The sequence below is a fragment of the Sorex araneus genome, chromosome 4 (assembly GCF_027595985.1).
Source record: "Sorex araneus isolate mSorAra2 chromosome 4, mSorAra2.pri, whole genome shotgun sequence".
Lineage (NCBI taxonomy): Eukaryota > Metazoa > Chordata > Mammalia > Eulipotyphla > Soricidae > Sorex > Sorex araneus.
This window is the reverse complement of record NC_073305.1, coordinates 155,408,250-155,425,122: the sequence shown is the minus strand read 5'-3', so window position 1 is coordinate 155,425,122 and position 16,873 is coordinate 155,408,250. Positions and strand designations below refer to the sequence as shown.

General features: G+C 34.2%; 1 protein-coding gene across 1 annotated transcript in view; it reads right to left on the bottom strand.

The window, feature by feature from the left end:
* Positions 1-16,873, bottom strand: part of LAMA2 (laminin subunit alpha 2) — a 645,380-nt gene that overhangs the window by 268,711 nt on the left and 359,796 nt on the right. Inside the window, exons 16-17 of the mRNA XM_012932852.2 lie at positions 11,113-11,226; positions 5,376-5,503 (exon numbers count right to left, since the gene is read on the bottom strand). Coding sequence (XP_012788306.2) covers positions 5,376-5,503; positions 11,113-11,226 — 242 coding nt within the window. The remainder of the gene's footprint in view (positions 1-5,375; positions 5,504-11,112; positions 11,227-16,873) is intronic.

The window sequence follows — 16,873 nt, the reverse complement described above, 5'->3', positions numbered from 1 at the left end:
GAAGGGATACTGCCCTTGAGCGGATCTCCTAGTAATTTGGAGTAATCTCTTTAGGTGAGATTTTGTTTATCTCCTGGAGGAATGGTCTTACCCCTCTTTGTTGATTTGTTAATGTTCAACCCACCTTTGTGTCTCCACCCTATGTGATTGCTATATAAACTAAGACTGTAAGAGAAGCAGGGAGAAGACACAGAAGCAGAGCACAGAGCAAAAGAGAATCATCGGAGCCAGAAGCAGGGGAAAGAAAGAGCACAAAGTGAGTAAGAAGGGAGAGCGAGCGGGGCTCTAGAGACTGAAGCAGAAGGGCTCCGGAGAGAAAGATTGGAAGAGACCAGAGGAGAGATGACATAAAAAGAGAGGTCGAAAGAGGCCAGAGGAGAGACTCCAGAGAAAGAGACAGAGATACAGAGACAGACAGAAGAGAGCACAGCGGCACACACAGAAGCAGAGCAGAAAGGAGAAGCCATCCTGATCTGGTCCATACACAGTGGTTCGAGAGCATCGAATGCAAGCGGTGAGAGAGAGAGCCGCCCCAAGAGTTTTCGAGCAACACACCACACACATCACATTCCCCTTCTGTGGGTGTGTTTGCATTTTTTATTGCCAAATATGGAAGCAAATATTTAACATAGTTCCACGATAAAGTATTGCAGAAATTAAATAGCACTTCACAATTTTTAACAAAGTTTTGTTAACTTTATAGGTTTATTTTAAATTTTTATAGTTGAGATGTTTATTTTACAACTGTGATTTTTTCAGTTTTAAGGTATTTTGTTATTTGCTAAATAATCTTACTCATGTCTTTCTTTGAATTTACATTTGAGTTATTATGAATGATGTTAACGTCCTGATCATTTTCTTTATTGTGAACATTCAGTTTGTCTAATATTAAGCTCTATGCTCATCATATTGTTGTTATTTATTTTTGCTATTCTTCAATACAATTGTTTCAATAGTAGGGGCTGAAGCAATAGCACAGTGGGTCGGGCATTTGACTTGCATGTGGCCGACCTGGGTTCGATTCCCAGCATCCCATATGGTCCCCTGAGCACCGCCAGGAGTAATTCCTGAGTGCAGAGCCAGGAGTAGCCCCTGAGCATCACCATGTGTGACCCAAAAAGAAAAAAAAAACAATTGTTTCAGTAGACCCATTTACCCCATTGGAAGAAGCACAGGAAGGTGAATCAGAGTAATATATGTGTATATATATATATATATGTCTATATATACAATATATAGTTACTAATATTGGTTCTGCCACAAACAAGCTGTATGCTCCTAATCATGGCATTAAATTTCACTGGAATTTAATTTTTGTTCTGGAATATAAAACTAGTAAAATAGATCATAATAACTCATATAAATAAAAACCTTTATGGAGGGAAGTGCTCTAAAAACAGCTAATACTCTAAGATTACTAAAGGACTGTTATTTTTTCCTTAAATTTACCTTTCAAGTTAGAATATTAATACACTCCATTATAAGTATAAATTTTAACTACAATAATTCAATGTAATCCTTAACTGAGATAAAGAAAAAAAAACCCGGCATAGAATTGTCACATTCTTTTCAAAGTTTAAAATTTTGTACTCCTGACACAAGACAAAGAACAATATTCTCGATTCTGCTTGTAATTGGAATTTATTGAAGACCTACCCTCTGTCTAAATTTATGCCAATACTATCTTGAACTTTATTAAAGAAGTGATAAAATCTACGATGATTGCACTCTTCTATATCAATTCATATACATCTGAAAGGTCCAAGACAGACAATCATGTGTATTGTTTCATATTGTAGTTAATCTATAAACTATTTGGTAGCAAATTATTAAGTAGAAAAAATTAGAACTATATTTCATTATAAGAAAATATTTTAAGAAAATTCATTAGGTGATTATAATCTATAGTTAGCTTCAATATTCATCAGGAAGATGAGAAGGCCAGGCAAATAGTGGACACTGTAAATAGCTGATGAATTTGATATATATGTTTAGTTTAATATTATATGCTTGTCTGTATTCATACATCATAATAATTATACCAATCTATCTCTATCTCCCTACACATTTGATTTATTTAGCAATATTATCTAAGAAATTTGGAGCCCAAATGCTTGTGATCTATAAGATTTATAGCTAGGGATTAAATAGATAAATCACTATGGCAAAACTATCAGTAAGTCTTATACTTTGAGATGAAGGTTGCAGCAACCTTTAGCTCATATTTTCTTTCTTAGTTAACTGAAACTTTAAGTCTTTGTTTATGAATATTCAACTCAGAATTATAATAGTGATGATATTTTTAAAAATTAAAATTGTTTCCCCTAGTCATGAAACTATACCATTGTGTAGTGATTTTAAAACAATAAAATGTATAATTTAAGATAACTATTAATCATCACAATAAATTTTAACTATATATGTTTCTCATGCTGTTTGAATTAAAAATATTTACAACTAAAAAAAGTACATGCTTGAAAAATAAGCACAATGTCATCATTTTCTCTTTCTACTTATGAAAATGCCAAATTTAAGCTGAAATAAAGAATGTCGCTAATTAATTCTCAAATCTACAGATGAGATTATTATTTAATAATTTATCAACTGGAAATTGAAGAATGTATACATACATGGTATAATTATTATTATTGAGATCAATAACCTTATTAAAATCATTGATAACCTTATTAAAAATCATAATTTTTATAATTTTATCATGTAGAAACACTCGTGGGCTGGAGTGATAGTACAGTGGTAAGGCACTTGCCTTGCATGCAGCCGACCTGGGTTTGATTCTTCCACCTCTCTCGGAGAGCCCGGCAAGCTACAGAGAGTATCTCGCCCGCATGGCAGAGCCTGGCAAGCTACCCGTGGCGTATTCAATATGCCAAAAACAGTAACAATAAGTCTCAAAATGGAGACGTTACTGGTGCCCGCTTAAGCAAATCGATGAGCAACGGGATGACAGTGACAGTAACAGAAACATTCTCACTTTAACCAGTGTTGGCCTGGTTGTGGGGAGAAAGGGACTCTTCACTGCTGGTGGGAATGCCGACTTGCTTAGCCCTTTTGGAAAACAATATGGACGATCCTCAAAAAATTAGAAATTGAGCTCCCATTTGACCCAGCAATACCACTCCTGGGAATATATCCCGGAAAGGCAAAAAGGCATAGTAGAAATGACATCAGAACTTCTATGTTCATTGCAGCACTGTTTACAATAGCCACAATCTGGAAAAAACCAGAGTGTCCCAAAACAGATGACTGGTTAAAGAAACTTTGGTACATCTACACAACAAACAGAAAAGAAGAGGTCATAAATGTTTCTATATCAATGCAGGCAGTCTTCTCTCTCTTAAACTCTTCAGAATTTAAAGTAACATTGGTCAAATCTGAGAATAAATCTTTAAGGTAGACCAAGTCAATAAGTTAGATAATTAAAATAATGTGTAGGGCTGGAGTGACAGCACAGAGGGTAGGGTGTTTGCCTTGCATGCAGCACACCTGGGTTTGATTCCTCCTTCCCTCTTGGAGAGCCCAGCAAGCTACCAAGAATATCCCTCCCGCATGGCAAAGCCTGGAAAGCTAACCGTGGCATATTGGGTATGCCAAAGACAGTAACAACAAGTCTCACAGTGGAGATGTTACTGGTGCCCGCTCGAGCAAACTGATGAGCAATGGCATGACAGTGATACAGTGATACAGGATTTATACAGCATTAAGTCTAGTCTGGGCTGCTGGGCCAGAGACACAGCCCGGTGTGTAAGGCCTTGCTTTGCTTGCAGCCAACCGTGGTTTGATCCCCAGCACAGCATATGATCCCCACTCATAGTTAGGAGTGATTCTGAAGTGCAAAGCTAGGAGTCAGCCCAGAGAACCACCAAATTTGGCACAAAAACAAAACAAAACAAAACAAAAAAGAATGGCTCTGCTGTATGGACAGCTGTATTCAAGACTATGACATATTGGCTAAGAATGTAATACAAATAAATAATCAGATGGGATACTTTTACTTTTCTCAGTGCAAATTTGTTCGAACAGCAAATCCATGTGTTTCAGATAATTTTGGAAAATTTTATTCAGCAAGAGTGAATGAGTAGGTTCTTCGTTGCATGATATATGAACTACATATTGTACAACACATGAGTATTGTACAACACATTTCACATCACATATGCAACAGAGAGCAAGAGCAATACATGTTGCAGCCAATATTGGGCTGATTAATCATTGGTTGAGAATAAATTGCCATCCTATGTTCATTATTTTGCAATAGGTCCCCTTTGCCTTCTTCACAGATACCTATGGTTCCCTCAGGATTTTCAGTTTTACTCCCATGGAAGCTCCTGAAATGTTCTGATCATTAACATTTAACAGTTTTTCACTTAATTGATTTTATTGTTATCACCAAAGGTTCAATGTGTTTTTTAAAGAGTTCCTCAACATAGGTTCTAGAGGACTGCTATCTACATAGACTTTACACTTCCAACTTGAACAATTTAATATCTCTTGACTCTGAGTCAGTCACTTAATAATAGTTCTTGGGTTCACATTATCCAATTGTTGTTTTATATACATTTAATATTTTAATTTATATAATTCCAACAAAAGTTCTATTGTAAGGACTTTTACCACAACTAATGATGACAACTGAGGTACAGACAAATTACATGACTTCCTCAAAGTTACACAACAAAGTTATGTAACTTGCATCTAAATCAAGGAATTCTATAGTTGGACCACCATAATTGAATATCTAAATATTTAATGCAAATTAATGTAATAGTTACTGCCTGTGTTTCAATGGTCAAGCAAAGTATAATATATTCCTTAATATGTTATAATAGTTTTAATAGAATATACAATAAAGTCATGGTATCATGACAATATGAGCAATCATGCAGTAACTATGGCATGACATTGGTACATAAATGTCACATAGAATAATCTCTTATTTTACCATTTTGAGTAGTTTGTGACTTTCCAAAGTTTTATAAATACTTATGGGAGTCTGAGATCCAAATGAATCTTTGAATTTGTGATCTTTTTTTGTTAAGAGTGTGAAGTTGTGAGTGTGCATGTTGGCATGCGTACATATTTATATAAAATATGCTCTTTGTGGTTGGCTTAGGATTATATTTGAGTTCTGCCTGGGTATTTAAATACCAAAATTAAAATTAAAAAGTATAGAGTATAAGTAGCCATATCTTTGCATGTTTTTATATTTAGAAAAAAAAATCACATCTTATCCCAAGAAGTCTGTGCCTATATTAATTATTTATTTCTGTGTGACAGGATAAAAGAGACATTCTATATAAAAACGCACATGCTGAACTGGAAGCTGAACTCATTACTAGTGTCAGTTTGTTACTCACTTATTGGATGGGATATTGAGTGGACAAGCACAGGGCTGACAGTCTTCAGAGGTTCCTTTAGTAGGATCGCCATAGAAACCAGAAAGACACTGATTGCAATATGGGCCACCTGTGTGATCCTTGCAGTTCTGAGGAGAAATTACACATGAGAGTTTATTATTTTGGACTCAAGTATCAAAAGCTTACCAAAATAGTTCTATAAAGTCATTAGTCTGTTTCATGTCAGAAAGAATAACTTTATACATGAAATGATTACATTTACAGCTAGGAAATGGGATTCAAAATAAATTCAATAGCTAAAATATAACCCTGCTTCAGTATGCGCATACTTACATATATAAATACATGCACTGTAGCACCGTCGTCCCATTGTTCATCGATTTGCTCGAGCAGGCACCAGTAATGTCTCCATTGTGAGACTTGTTGTTACTGTTTTTGGCATATGGAATACGCCACGGGTAGCTTGCTGGGCTCTCCGAGGGGGTGGAGGAATTGAACCCATGTTGGCCACATGCAAGGCAAACACCTAACCTGCTGTGCTATGGCACGAGCCCATATAAATATATATGAAAAAGAATGACTAAACTTACACATTATTTTGTTATACAAATTGTGCTTTAGGCCAAAAGAAATAGTACAGCAGGTAAGGTACTGACCTTGCACATGGCCAAGTTGGTTTGATTCCTAGATCTTACAGAGTCCCCTGAAGAACACACAGGAGTTCCGCCCAGAGATGAACTGAGAGCCGCGGCACGAGAAGCAGAGCCTCCCGCCTACTGACTGTGATCCTGAGGTCTCCTAACCCATTTTGGCACCAGAGCAGATTCTTGCAGCCATGCATTTTGACTGTGAACTGAACTACAACCTCGTGCAGCCCGGGGAGGGATTTTTTTCCCTCTCCACCCCATTTTTCTGAGCGAAAATGGCGGCAGCGGCAGCAGCCACGCGGTGAGAGCCACCCTCTAAGACCCCTCCACCAGGAGGTAGGACTTTCTTTAGTGACGTAGCCTGTAGGTGATCCTGGGAGGGGAGGTGTTCCCGGTGCGCCTTCCGCCCAGAGATGAACCGAGAGCTGCGGCACGAGAAGCAGAGCCTCCGAGCCTACTGACTGTGATCCTGAGGTCTCCTAACCCATTTTGGCACCAGAGTAGATTCTTGCAGCCATGCATTTTGACTGTGAACTGAGCTAAAATATTAGAAACCCAAAACCCGATAGCGGCCGCGCGGACTCAAAGTCTTCACTTTTACCAAGGAAGAGAAATTATTAGATGATGCTTATTCAGCAGGCCTGATTGTTGGGGAAAATTTCCAATCAACAATAGTGAGTTCTGTATGGAAATATGAAATGTACTCAATATATAGAGAGAATAATGGGAATATCATTAGCTACTTAGATGGGGGGTGGGGTGAGAGGGGGGTGTATTGGGGTTCTTGGTGGTGGAACGGGTGCACTGGTGAAGGGATTGTGGTTTAATCAGTATTTGACTGTGACTTAAACCTGAAAGCTTTGTATTTTTTTTCTTGTTTTCACGGTGGTTCAATAAAATATTTCTTTAAAAAAAATAAAAAAAATAAAAAACAAAACAAAACAAAACAAAACAAAACAAAAGAACACACAGGAGTAAACCCTGACATCAGCTGGGGGCGATCACCCTGAAAAGCCTCTTTCCCCATTTAAAAAATTAAAAAAATATATTTCTCCAGTATTTTCAGTGTTCAATTTTTTCCTTATAGATATCCATGTGATCATACTTTATGTGTGCATTGTGTACACAGTTAAAGAGTCCCATGATATAATTTGCTGGAAATATTACTTATTTCAGATGAAAATCATTGTTTAAATTAAAACTGCTGATTTAATGAGAAATGTAACCTATCACCCAGGCACTCTGCGAATTTGGCCTTCTTTCTTCAGAGACTAATTTGGATTTCTGTGGGCCTGGTGATTTGAACAATTTGCTAGTACATTTTTCATCTAGAAACACTTACATAATTTGAACTTAAACACAGATATTAAATTCTTTAAAATATATGATAATATGCAATGAACCACCAAGACTTTGAGGAAGTTATGTAATTTGTCTCTACCTCAGTCTGTCATCATTAGTTGTGGTAAGAGTCTCTATAATAGGAATTTTGTGGTAATTACATAAATTAAAATACAAAATGTATCTAATACATTTCCTCAGTCCTTTAAAAAAGAAACTTAAACTTGTATTTTCACCAATTAGAATTTTTTTTTTTTTGTTCATTAGTTTGGTTAGTTTGGGGGTCATATCTAGTGGCTGTTCAGGGTTCCACTATTTTATTTTAAAACCAAATAAATTTATATTTTCCAATGTTTAAGAGTGTTCATGAGAGAAGGACACAATTTTTATCTGATTAATATTCAAATATGTAGAGAAAATCAATAAGTTATCAATTTACTTTAAATATTAAATATGAATTTATACATCAGGATGACTATTAGGACAACCAGCCAAATTTAATGATTATTATAAACTGCATTTAGTTCAGTATACCGCCAAGGAAGTTTAATTTTAATTATATTTAATAAGTGGATTTAATTTTTAAAAAGCATAATATACATATTTTTTCTTTTTAATATATCTTATTACATTTCATAGAGGGAGGGGAGTATGTCTTTATTGAATACAGAATATTTAGGTTAAGTTTCAATCATTTGACTTCCTTGTCACTTACTTTTTGTAAAGTGAGGGCACTAACACCTACAACTTATAAAGTTTCATATTTTGAAATTTTCAGCATTCTCAACTACAAATGAATAAGTAATTCTTTAGTACCTGATGATACTAGGAAATAGATTTTTCTTTAATTTATTTGAAATTCTTTCTCAAATTGATCGAGCAACTCCTTTTCAAAGATAGTGCAGAGGTTAACTTCAGTATGGACAATTGTCTGCTAAAAGCATAGTAGATGGAATGTGCAAAATAGCATCAGTTGAAAAAAAGGTGACCACCTTTGATATCTTTATATTCATTTCTTTCAGTTTTCAAGTTGAGCAAAAACTATTATAGTTTCTTCACACTATTTTATACAGAAACACTAAAATTATAAATTCAAATGTGGTGGCTTTGCAAAATAAGAACATAAAATTAATTATGTCTGAACACATATAAAATAGCCTTTAAAACTTAAGTAAAGCTTTACATGTATCAGACACTCTGATAATTTAACTCCTTTATTATAACATTTAGTCCTTTATTATGTTTTCTAAGGTCATATCATTTCCATTTTCTCTTAATACAAATAATAAAAATTAATCTGAAGTGCCAATATTTCCTTTTTAATTAAACTATAAAATTATTATACAGCAACTCAAAACCAAAAATTATGAAAGGTTTGTTCTTCTGACAGATTGGTAATTTTTATAGGTTTTCTGCCATGAATGTCTGTTCACATCATATCACAAATACAATAAGGAAATTGTACACAATCTTCCCAAGTGACTGTGAATGTTTCCTGGGTCACTTCCAGTGTTTTCTGTGTTCAAATGCCTTTTTTTTTTTAAACAGGTCTACACTATAACAGAAGTATGACTTTTGATCTGATGTTAAAATGTTTGCTCATTTTAATTAATTTTCAAGACAATTAAACAAATGAGTGGTTAATTAACATTTTATGTTTAAGATTTAGGAATATTTGTAAAAAATAAACGAAGTTAGAACACTGATAAAATAAAGAATAAGAATATCCTTTATGTGTTACATTCAAATGTTTTTTTTCCCCCTCTATCAGATAAGGCTCACAATTGATATCAGTAGTTAGTTATCTATACTATTTCAGGATACTTGAAACTCTCCGGAAAATGTCTTATATAATCTCCAACATAGAAATATCAGAAAACATACTGCGCCTCTTTGCCATCGAATATGTTTCACTTTCCAGACCCCCTTTCTGAATTACACTGAATGAAACTTTTATCCCAATAAAATGGCTTCCATTTTTGTAAACATTACATAATCAAATGGAGCAAAAGCATGATTTTACTTATTCTTAATTAATTCACCATGAAACATTACTGTTAGAAACATTGTAATTTTGGTGTTCTATATCTTCATTTTTTTCTTAGGTTTAAATAAACAAAGCTGTGTCAGATCGGAGTTAGATATTTCCCACAGTAAGTTATAAAGTGTTTAGAGGTAACTCAATATTTCTCCCAAGGTACATTTTAAAAGACTTATGATATAATTAAAATGAAAATCACTTAGTCTCTCCATCATAAAAATGCCACTTGAAAAATCTACTGATCTACAAATTAAAGCTAACATGCTTTATACTGTGATGCAATTAAACAAAATCTTTCACAGAGAAAATAAAAAGAGAATCAATAAACCTAATGCCAAATTACACTGAAACAAGAGCCCTGAATTTTCATTTTGGATTGTTCCCAGAAGCTTTTAAGAAGAAAAAAAATAGAGTGTCAGAGGGGGTATGTATACTCGAGAGAAAGATAAGTTTAAGAAATACAGATAAGAGAGCCTGCCTAAAACTCTACAGGGAAATAAGAGTATGATATCCTTCTAAATTGGCACTGTTTCAAATTGTGTTTCTGCAAGACTAATGAAATGAGAAATGTTGTTTCAAGCTTCATACCATGTCAGACAATATAAAGCTAGCATGCCCTTGAGTTAATCAGAATGGTCTATTCAGGGTAATTCCTCAATCCAAAGGCTGCTAAGCGTGATGGAAAGTGTTTCCGTCTTTTTTTTTTCCTGTCTAAAGTGCACACTTAAATGTAGAAGAGGTAAACAAATCTAATGAATATGTATTGCACACCTTTATTATTTCTACCTACATAGATTTTTATATGCAGTTGGATGTTGAAAACAGTTTACTACTAATGAATTAGTTCCCCCTATTTCCCTGTGTTTTTGTTATGATCAAAGGTCACATATGGTTGCAGGGCTCTTGAAATAAGGTGTGTTTCTTAGAGGAATACACCAACTTTCATTGTGCTCACACACATAGTTGGCTGTGTGAACCAAAACCTGCACACTTGTGACTGCCTAAGGGTAAACACTGCAGGCTAGGTGTGCTGGGTGTCTGGAATTAACTAGGCCTCAAGTCTGCAAGGCAGGAGCTCTGCCATCTTCCTCCCCGAGACCCCTGTCACTGTCACTGTCACTGTCATTGTCATGCCATTGCTCATCGATTTGCTTGAGCAGGCACCAGTAACGTCTCCACTGTACGCCCTACTGCTGTGCTATCGCTCCAGCCTCCTCAGACCCCTAACTGTTAAAAATTTAAAAGAAAAGACTATGCAGTTTTTCCTCATATTTGATGCAAAAAAATGGAATTCTTCCTATTAAAATGGATATATTTATATTTTTTTGTCTTAGATAGAGAGAAACCATTTCTTGCTCTAGAAATATAAGAGAAAGAGAGAGAGAGTGTATCTGATAAATTTATAGAAAGGCATGGGCCCTATGGATTTATGGCAGATATGCATTCCAGTCATTCATGTTTTATTATGCTATATCTGATCCCAGTTCTGTTCTTAAACTACTAAGAACACGTATTTCCTAATATACGTTAGTTAGGAGATCACATAGGAAAGCGCATTCTCAGCTTCCAACTCAGTTCAGTATAAAGACATCTGTCAAAGCACTTCTACTCTAGTGTTTAAGGTCCCAAAGGCAGTAATTGAATTGCAGAGCTTATTGAGCTGATTCCAGTTATGTCAATCAGTATCCTCCAAGGAGGAAACACTTACCAGGCATTCAGCAGTGACATCATCACAGGACTCCGCATGACCAAAGCACTGACAGGCTTCACAGATGCCACCAAAAATAGTGCCATTCACTCTTCTGTGTCTAGGCCAACAAGACTTAAAAGAAAGAGAAGCCTTTGAATCAGTTGAGGATTTTTTTTAAGTTTGTCTTTTTATTTTTAAGATATAGGATAATAACTAGGTAGCAAACTCAGCAAATGTGCTTGTCAAAGTGTAATCATTATTGAAACATTGCCACAGGGCTATTTCTTCTAACACTGGGGCTTCGTACTGACCTTCGTGTTATTGGCAGGTATGAGATTAGAGGAAGCATTAGCTTGGTGTCTTTTCTGAAATGGTAAAATAGAGCAGAGACATAAGGCATTGAAATGTGACAGTTTCAAAGTAAAAGCACAGACAAGAAAATAGAAAGAAAAAGTGTTGGGGATAAAAGCAGCCAGCATAAAAGGATTTATCAGAGAACCTTAACCTTAGAGAACACCTCATGTCATTCCAAGGAATATGGACTTTCTGGAGCATGCGCCCCTTCTCACATGTAGTCTGCCCTGAACGCCTTCACCTTCCAAAAATCTTTTCTGTATTTGGAAGAAAGACAGTGCCCCATTTTATGTTTGATCATACACAGTTGATTTTTACACAATATATAATTCATAGCTTTCCTTCTGTTTCTTCCAGCCTATTATGCTTTCTCAAATTTACACAATATACTTTATGATTTATTTATTATATATCCTCTTAGATATATATTTATTTTATGGATATATATTTATTTTATGTCACTATTCTATAAGAACCTTATGTACATTTATCATTTCATGTTCGAAATGTAAAACATTATATTACAGAAAAACGAAATTCTGATTTAAAATGATATTTGGTTTTGGGGTAGCTTGTGTCAGCAACAGCTCTAAGACCAATGTCACCCTTAGTTACAATTCTCTTCTGTGAGGTTTACTTGAAGGGATGAAAATAAGAGTGAAGCAAATATAGCTGTCCTCTAGTAGCTTATGATCTTCCTCAAGACATAACTGCATTTTGTGGGCTATTTACTATATTGCTTGATAGTTAAATGCAACATAGTATATCATGAAAACATGAGTCTTTTTCAGTTGAAAAGGAAACAAGAGAAAAGACTGAAGTAATAAAATATATAGAATTGCATTGTTTGTTTATTGTTGGAAATGTTTTCTCTCCTGCCTCAGGATATAAGGTCTGTTAAATTCAAACATCGATAACAGATACATAAAAAGGATGTGCTGATACTTCACATCTGAGAGGAAAACAAAAGCAATTTTCCTCTTAATTTAAGCAGTGCAAAACAGAGGTGTCAATTTTCTATTCATTTCTAATCATTTTTCCACATTAAAATTGCTGTCATTCATTGTAGAAGTTTGTTTCCGTAACACATATTTCAAAAAGTTGGTAAAGCTGCCTTTCTTGATGTAGAAATTGAGAATGTTGATTATAGCTGGACAAATAATTTTTGTGGAATCATTATACACATTTTAAATGTTCAAGTGTATTGCTATTGCAGCATCTTCAAACTTCCTAACTCCTTACTCATTTCTATTATTAGTCAATGATTCCTTTTATCAGTCATTAATCAAAGTGAAACCATTGGCGTTCGTGTTTCTTCTACCAGATCCATAAGTAGTAGCAACTATCTCCACCTGTTATATGCACTTCTTGGTCGGAGGTGATGTCCCATGCAATATTTTTCCTCTTTCAAAAGACTACAGTTCCACCTTCAATCAATATACCATGATCTAGTCTCTCAGCCACATTGCCTGGATGCACTAGTTAAAAAGTTCTCTGATGGATTATTACCATCATCTTAAAAATGAAATGTAGAACCCTCATCAAAACAAAAGAGAAATGGCAAAATAAATGCCTCAATATTTTACTCTATACTAATTAATGACCTATATCTCTTTATCTTTTTCATTAAAAATATATAAAGTCTTCCATGTCTCTTTTTCATGCTTCATTTTATTCTAATGTTTGTATCTCCACCATTCAATTTTTAAAAATTTTATGTGTTTTAACAAATTTCAGGAAGTCAAATCCACTAGATAATATAAACTCTTCTACCAACTTCCATGCCACATTTCTTCATATTTCTAGCCAATGGGGGGGATGTCTGTTTCCTCATTTTCTTACCTTACTTTTCATGAATTCCTAGTAGCTTGATCAACTTAATTGTCCTCACACTGCCTGAACTAAGATTACTCATTACTATAGTTGATGATGTTGTCCAGAGTTTGACATCTTTATAATTTAAACTTATTGACATTTACACTCCATAGTCTTTGCAAATAAAATATTTCTAAAATATGTGTTATATTTAATCCCCCATACCAACTATCTCTCCCCCTGAGTTCCACAGGAAGTGGCTCTACAATCACTTAAAGCTCAAGTGAGTAATCTATGAGTTATCGTAAACTCTACTTCCCACCTTCCTCTGGAATGAGTTTCCTCTGGTAAGGAGTTTAACAGTAAATTCTACTGCTTTATATGTTTTTGCTTTTGCTTTGGGGCCAACCACTCAGTGACACTCAGGGGTTACTCCTTACTCAGAACCCAGGAATTACTCCTGGAAGTGTTCAGGGGACCATATGGGATACTGGAGAATGAATCCGGGTCAGCTGTAGGCAAGGCAAGTGACCTGACTACTATGTTATTGCTCCATCCCTCCTAACATGTTCTTAAAACAACCATAATCATCACAATATCCTACCACAATAACACATCAAACATTCTTTTACGATTGGTTTGGTTTTGTTCTGTCTTGTCCCATATTCAGCTTTGCATCAGGGTTTACTCTTGGCTCTTTGCTCAAGGATCATTCTTGGCAGGGATCTGGAGACATTATGCATTGCTGGGGATAGAACCTAGGGCAGCTGCATGTGAGGAAAAAGCTTTATTCACTGAACTATCTCTCCAGCCCCACATTTGTATATTAAAGTTACAAAAATTTGTTTTTAGAAACTATAATTCAAATTATTGTGCGACCTGTATTAAAACCTAAGATATCTCATTCACTTGAAATAAATCTCGAATTCTTGTTACTCATGTAGCGCAATTAATGGTATGGCTTCTTCAATCACATCCTGTGTAACTCTCTCTTTGGCTTCATAAACTCAAACTTCCTGACAAGTTTAGGATCCATGTCAGCTCTAAGATCTATTCTACTTTCTCATCACTCTTTTTATAGCTGATTCTCTTGTTCAATATCCTTGATATTTCCAACATAGTCCTTCTCATAGAATTTTCCTATGATTTTCTCAGAACTTTCATCAAATCATGCTACTTAATTTCTTCATGATATTTATTACAATTATTTCAATTTACTTTCTGTCATATTGTCATCTATCACTAATGCAATGTCTTTTAGGACAGTCACCATGTCCATAGTGCTCATCATTTTACCTCTTATGTTTAGATCCTTGATCATATAAAAATCCATATTCAATGCCTATTAATGATATACAAATACTTCTATGAGGTAGTTAATATTATTTCCATTATATAAGGAAAGAAATTGAAATTTTTATCAAAAAATTATTTTCAGTACTCCACTTTGCTTTCAATTTCTCACCTGCACCACCTGTCAAATTAAATTATAATGGTGCTGGGAAAGAAAGAAAATATTTAATGTTGAGCTGTGAAAGGATTTATAGGAAGCCAAGTAGAACAGAGAATAAAAGATTCTGAATCAATATTAAAATAAATGAAATAAAAGAGAATGATTTTATAATGGACTCCTCTGATCTACTGGGATATATGAATATCAGTGTTTAAGGTGGAATAACTGGCTTTGTGAAATAATTGAAAAATAAAATTAAATAGGAATGGAGACTAGCAATCTGGGGATAGGAAGATTTGGTAAAGAAATGAAACAATCACTGGAGAGTAGAATAAAAATAAATCAGCCCAAATTGTGGAGTTCTAGGATTCATTATCAACCGATTAAACTAAATTCTCTAGTGAACTTCAAAATAACTTTATTCATCAAGCAGCTATGTGAAGACGTAAGGTTTTTGTTAACAATCTCTTGTGTCTTTATTCTAACTCTTCCACAAGTATGTTTCTTTCTTCTTATATTTTGGTTAAGAACAATTAGCATCCAATTTGAGACTTTTACACTCTAACTGCTTCCTGTGACATCACTGCTCACTGGGATGAAAATACCTCTGAATGATTATTCCACTTATGTTTTATGCCACTTAGCTGTTCACTAATTACATAGCGCTCCGATTCAATTTTTCATTTCATGTATTTATTGACTCCCTAAACTCACTAGTAGGTATTTAAGGACAAGGGATATGATGTAATCATCCTCATAATCCACTCATCATTCAGAATACAATTGCCAAAGATTGTCAATAACTATTTTCTAACAAAAACAAAAGAGAAAGCTAAATGCTTAATGAATTAAGCAATTATAATATTTAGACACTTTTTATATTCAATAAGTACTTACAAGTCTTATGAAATATGAATACTGAGAACAACTAGTGTGAGAATGAAGTACCAAACCAAGAAAGGAATCAAGGTATTAAATATTTCAATTGAAATGAAAACTTAAAGAATTCAAAGACAGTCCTCTCATTTGAGAGAAAAACAGCTAGTTAGAGTCTTAAAACAATACATCTCATCAAATACAGCATGTATTTTACATATAAAATTCAATTCAGTTGTTAGATAGTTTCATGATCATTTTTCTCTTCTTTAGGTGAAGTTTGGAAAAAGAAGTATTTCAATGAATCATATTCAGTTTTACTTTTAGAAAAGTGAATCTTGACCCAGTGAAAGAAAACATTTTTTTCACCATTATGACTTTAAACCCTGTAAAGCCTCTGCACATATGCATTACTTTAAAATACAAGTGAACTGACAAAGCAATGCCTGGAGTATTTCTATAAATGGCATAATGGACAGCATGCTGAAATGGAACATCTTGGTACACTCAAATGATTCCTTAAAGGCACCATTTTTAAAGAATTTAACTCCCACTTGTCTACAAACCATGCTTCTCTGAAGAAAATGCAGTTTACTTTGAAAAAAACATGTTATAAATAAAATCAACTTTCAAACTATCTGAGAAAAATACATAGAAGTAAACAATGTTTTATCTTAAATTATATTCTGCATGTTAATTTAAATTACTAATTTTATTATAAATATATACTATTAAGCAACAATAGTATATCAAAAACTTTAAAATTTTAGGGAATTTTCTTCATCAAGAAGTTTATCTCATATTTTATTTTGCGTATTATATTTGAAAGACTGTATCCATAAGTTGTTTGTGATTGGTATTAGGTAAGAAGCAGAGAAAAGAAGAGCATAAGAAATGAAATTAAAGGTGTAGGAAATACAGAAGAAAAATGTGTTAGATTCCTGTTAAGTACTGAGGTAGAGAGGAAGGGAAATTATTTCAATATATTAAATATCAATCTGCTATCTCCACTCTATTTTATACACAGATTAAATAGGGAACACTTAAGCAACTCCATATTGTCAGCTAAAGCTAAAGAAACTGTATAATTATTTTCAAAAACGTTTTAGACATTGTATGAGAATCTGTATTTGAAAGCCATGACTTTCTGGCATTCACCTTCCCTCTTTAGACAATGCACTATTATTTGTTTGTAAGACAGAGAAGATCAACTTCTCTAGAACTGCTATCAAAAGAGTTTTTGAAAGAATGTAGAATTCACTAAGGGTATCATTTTGCAAA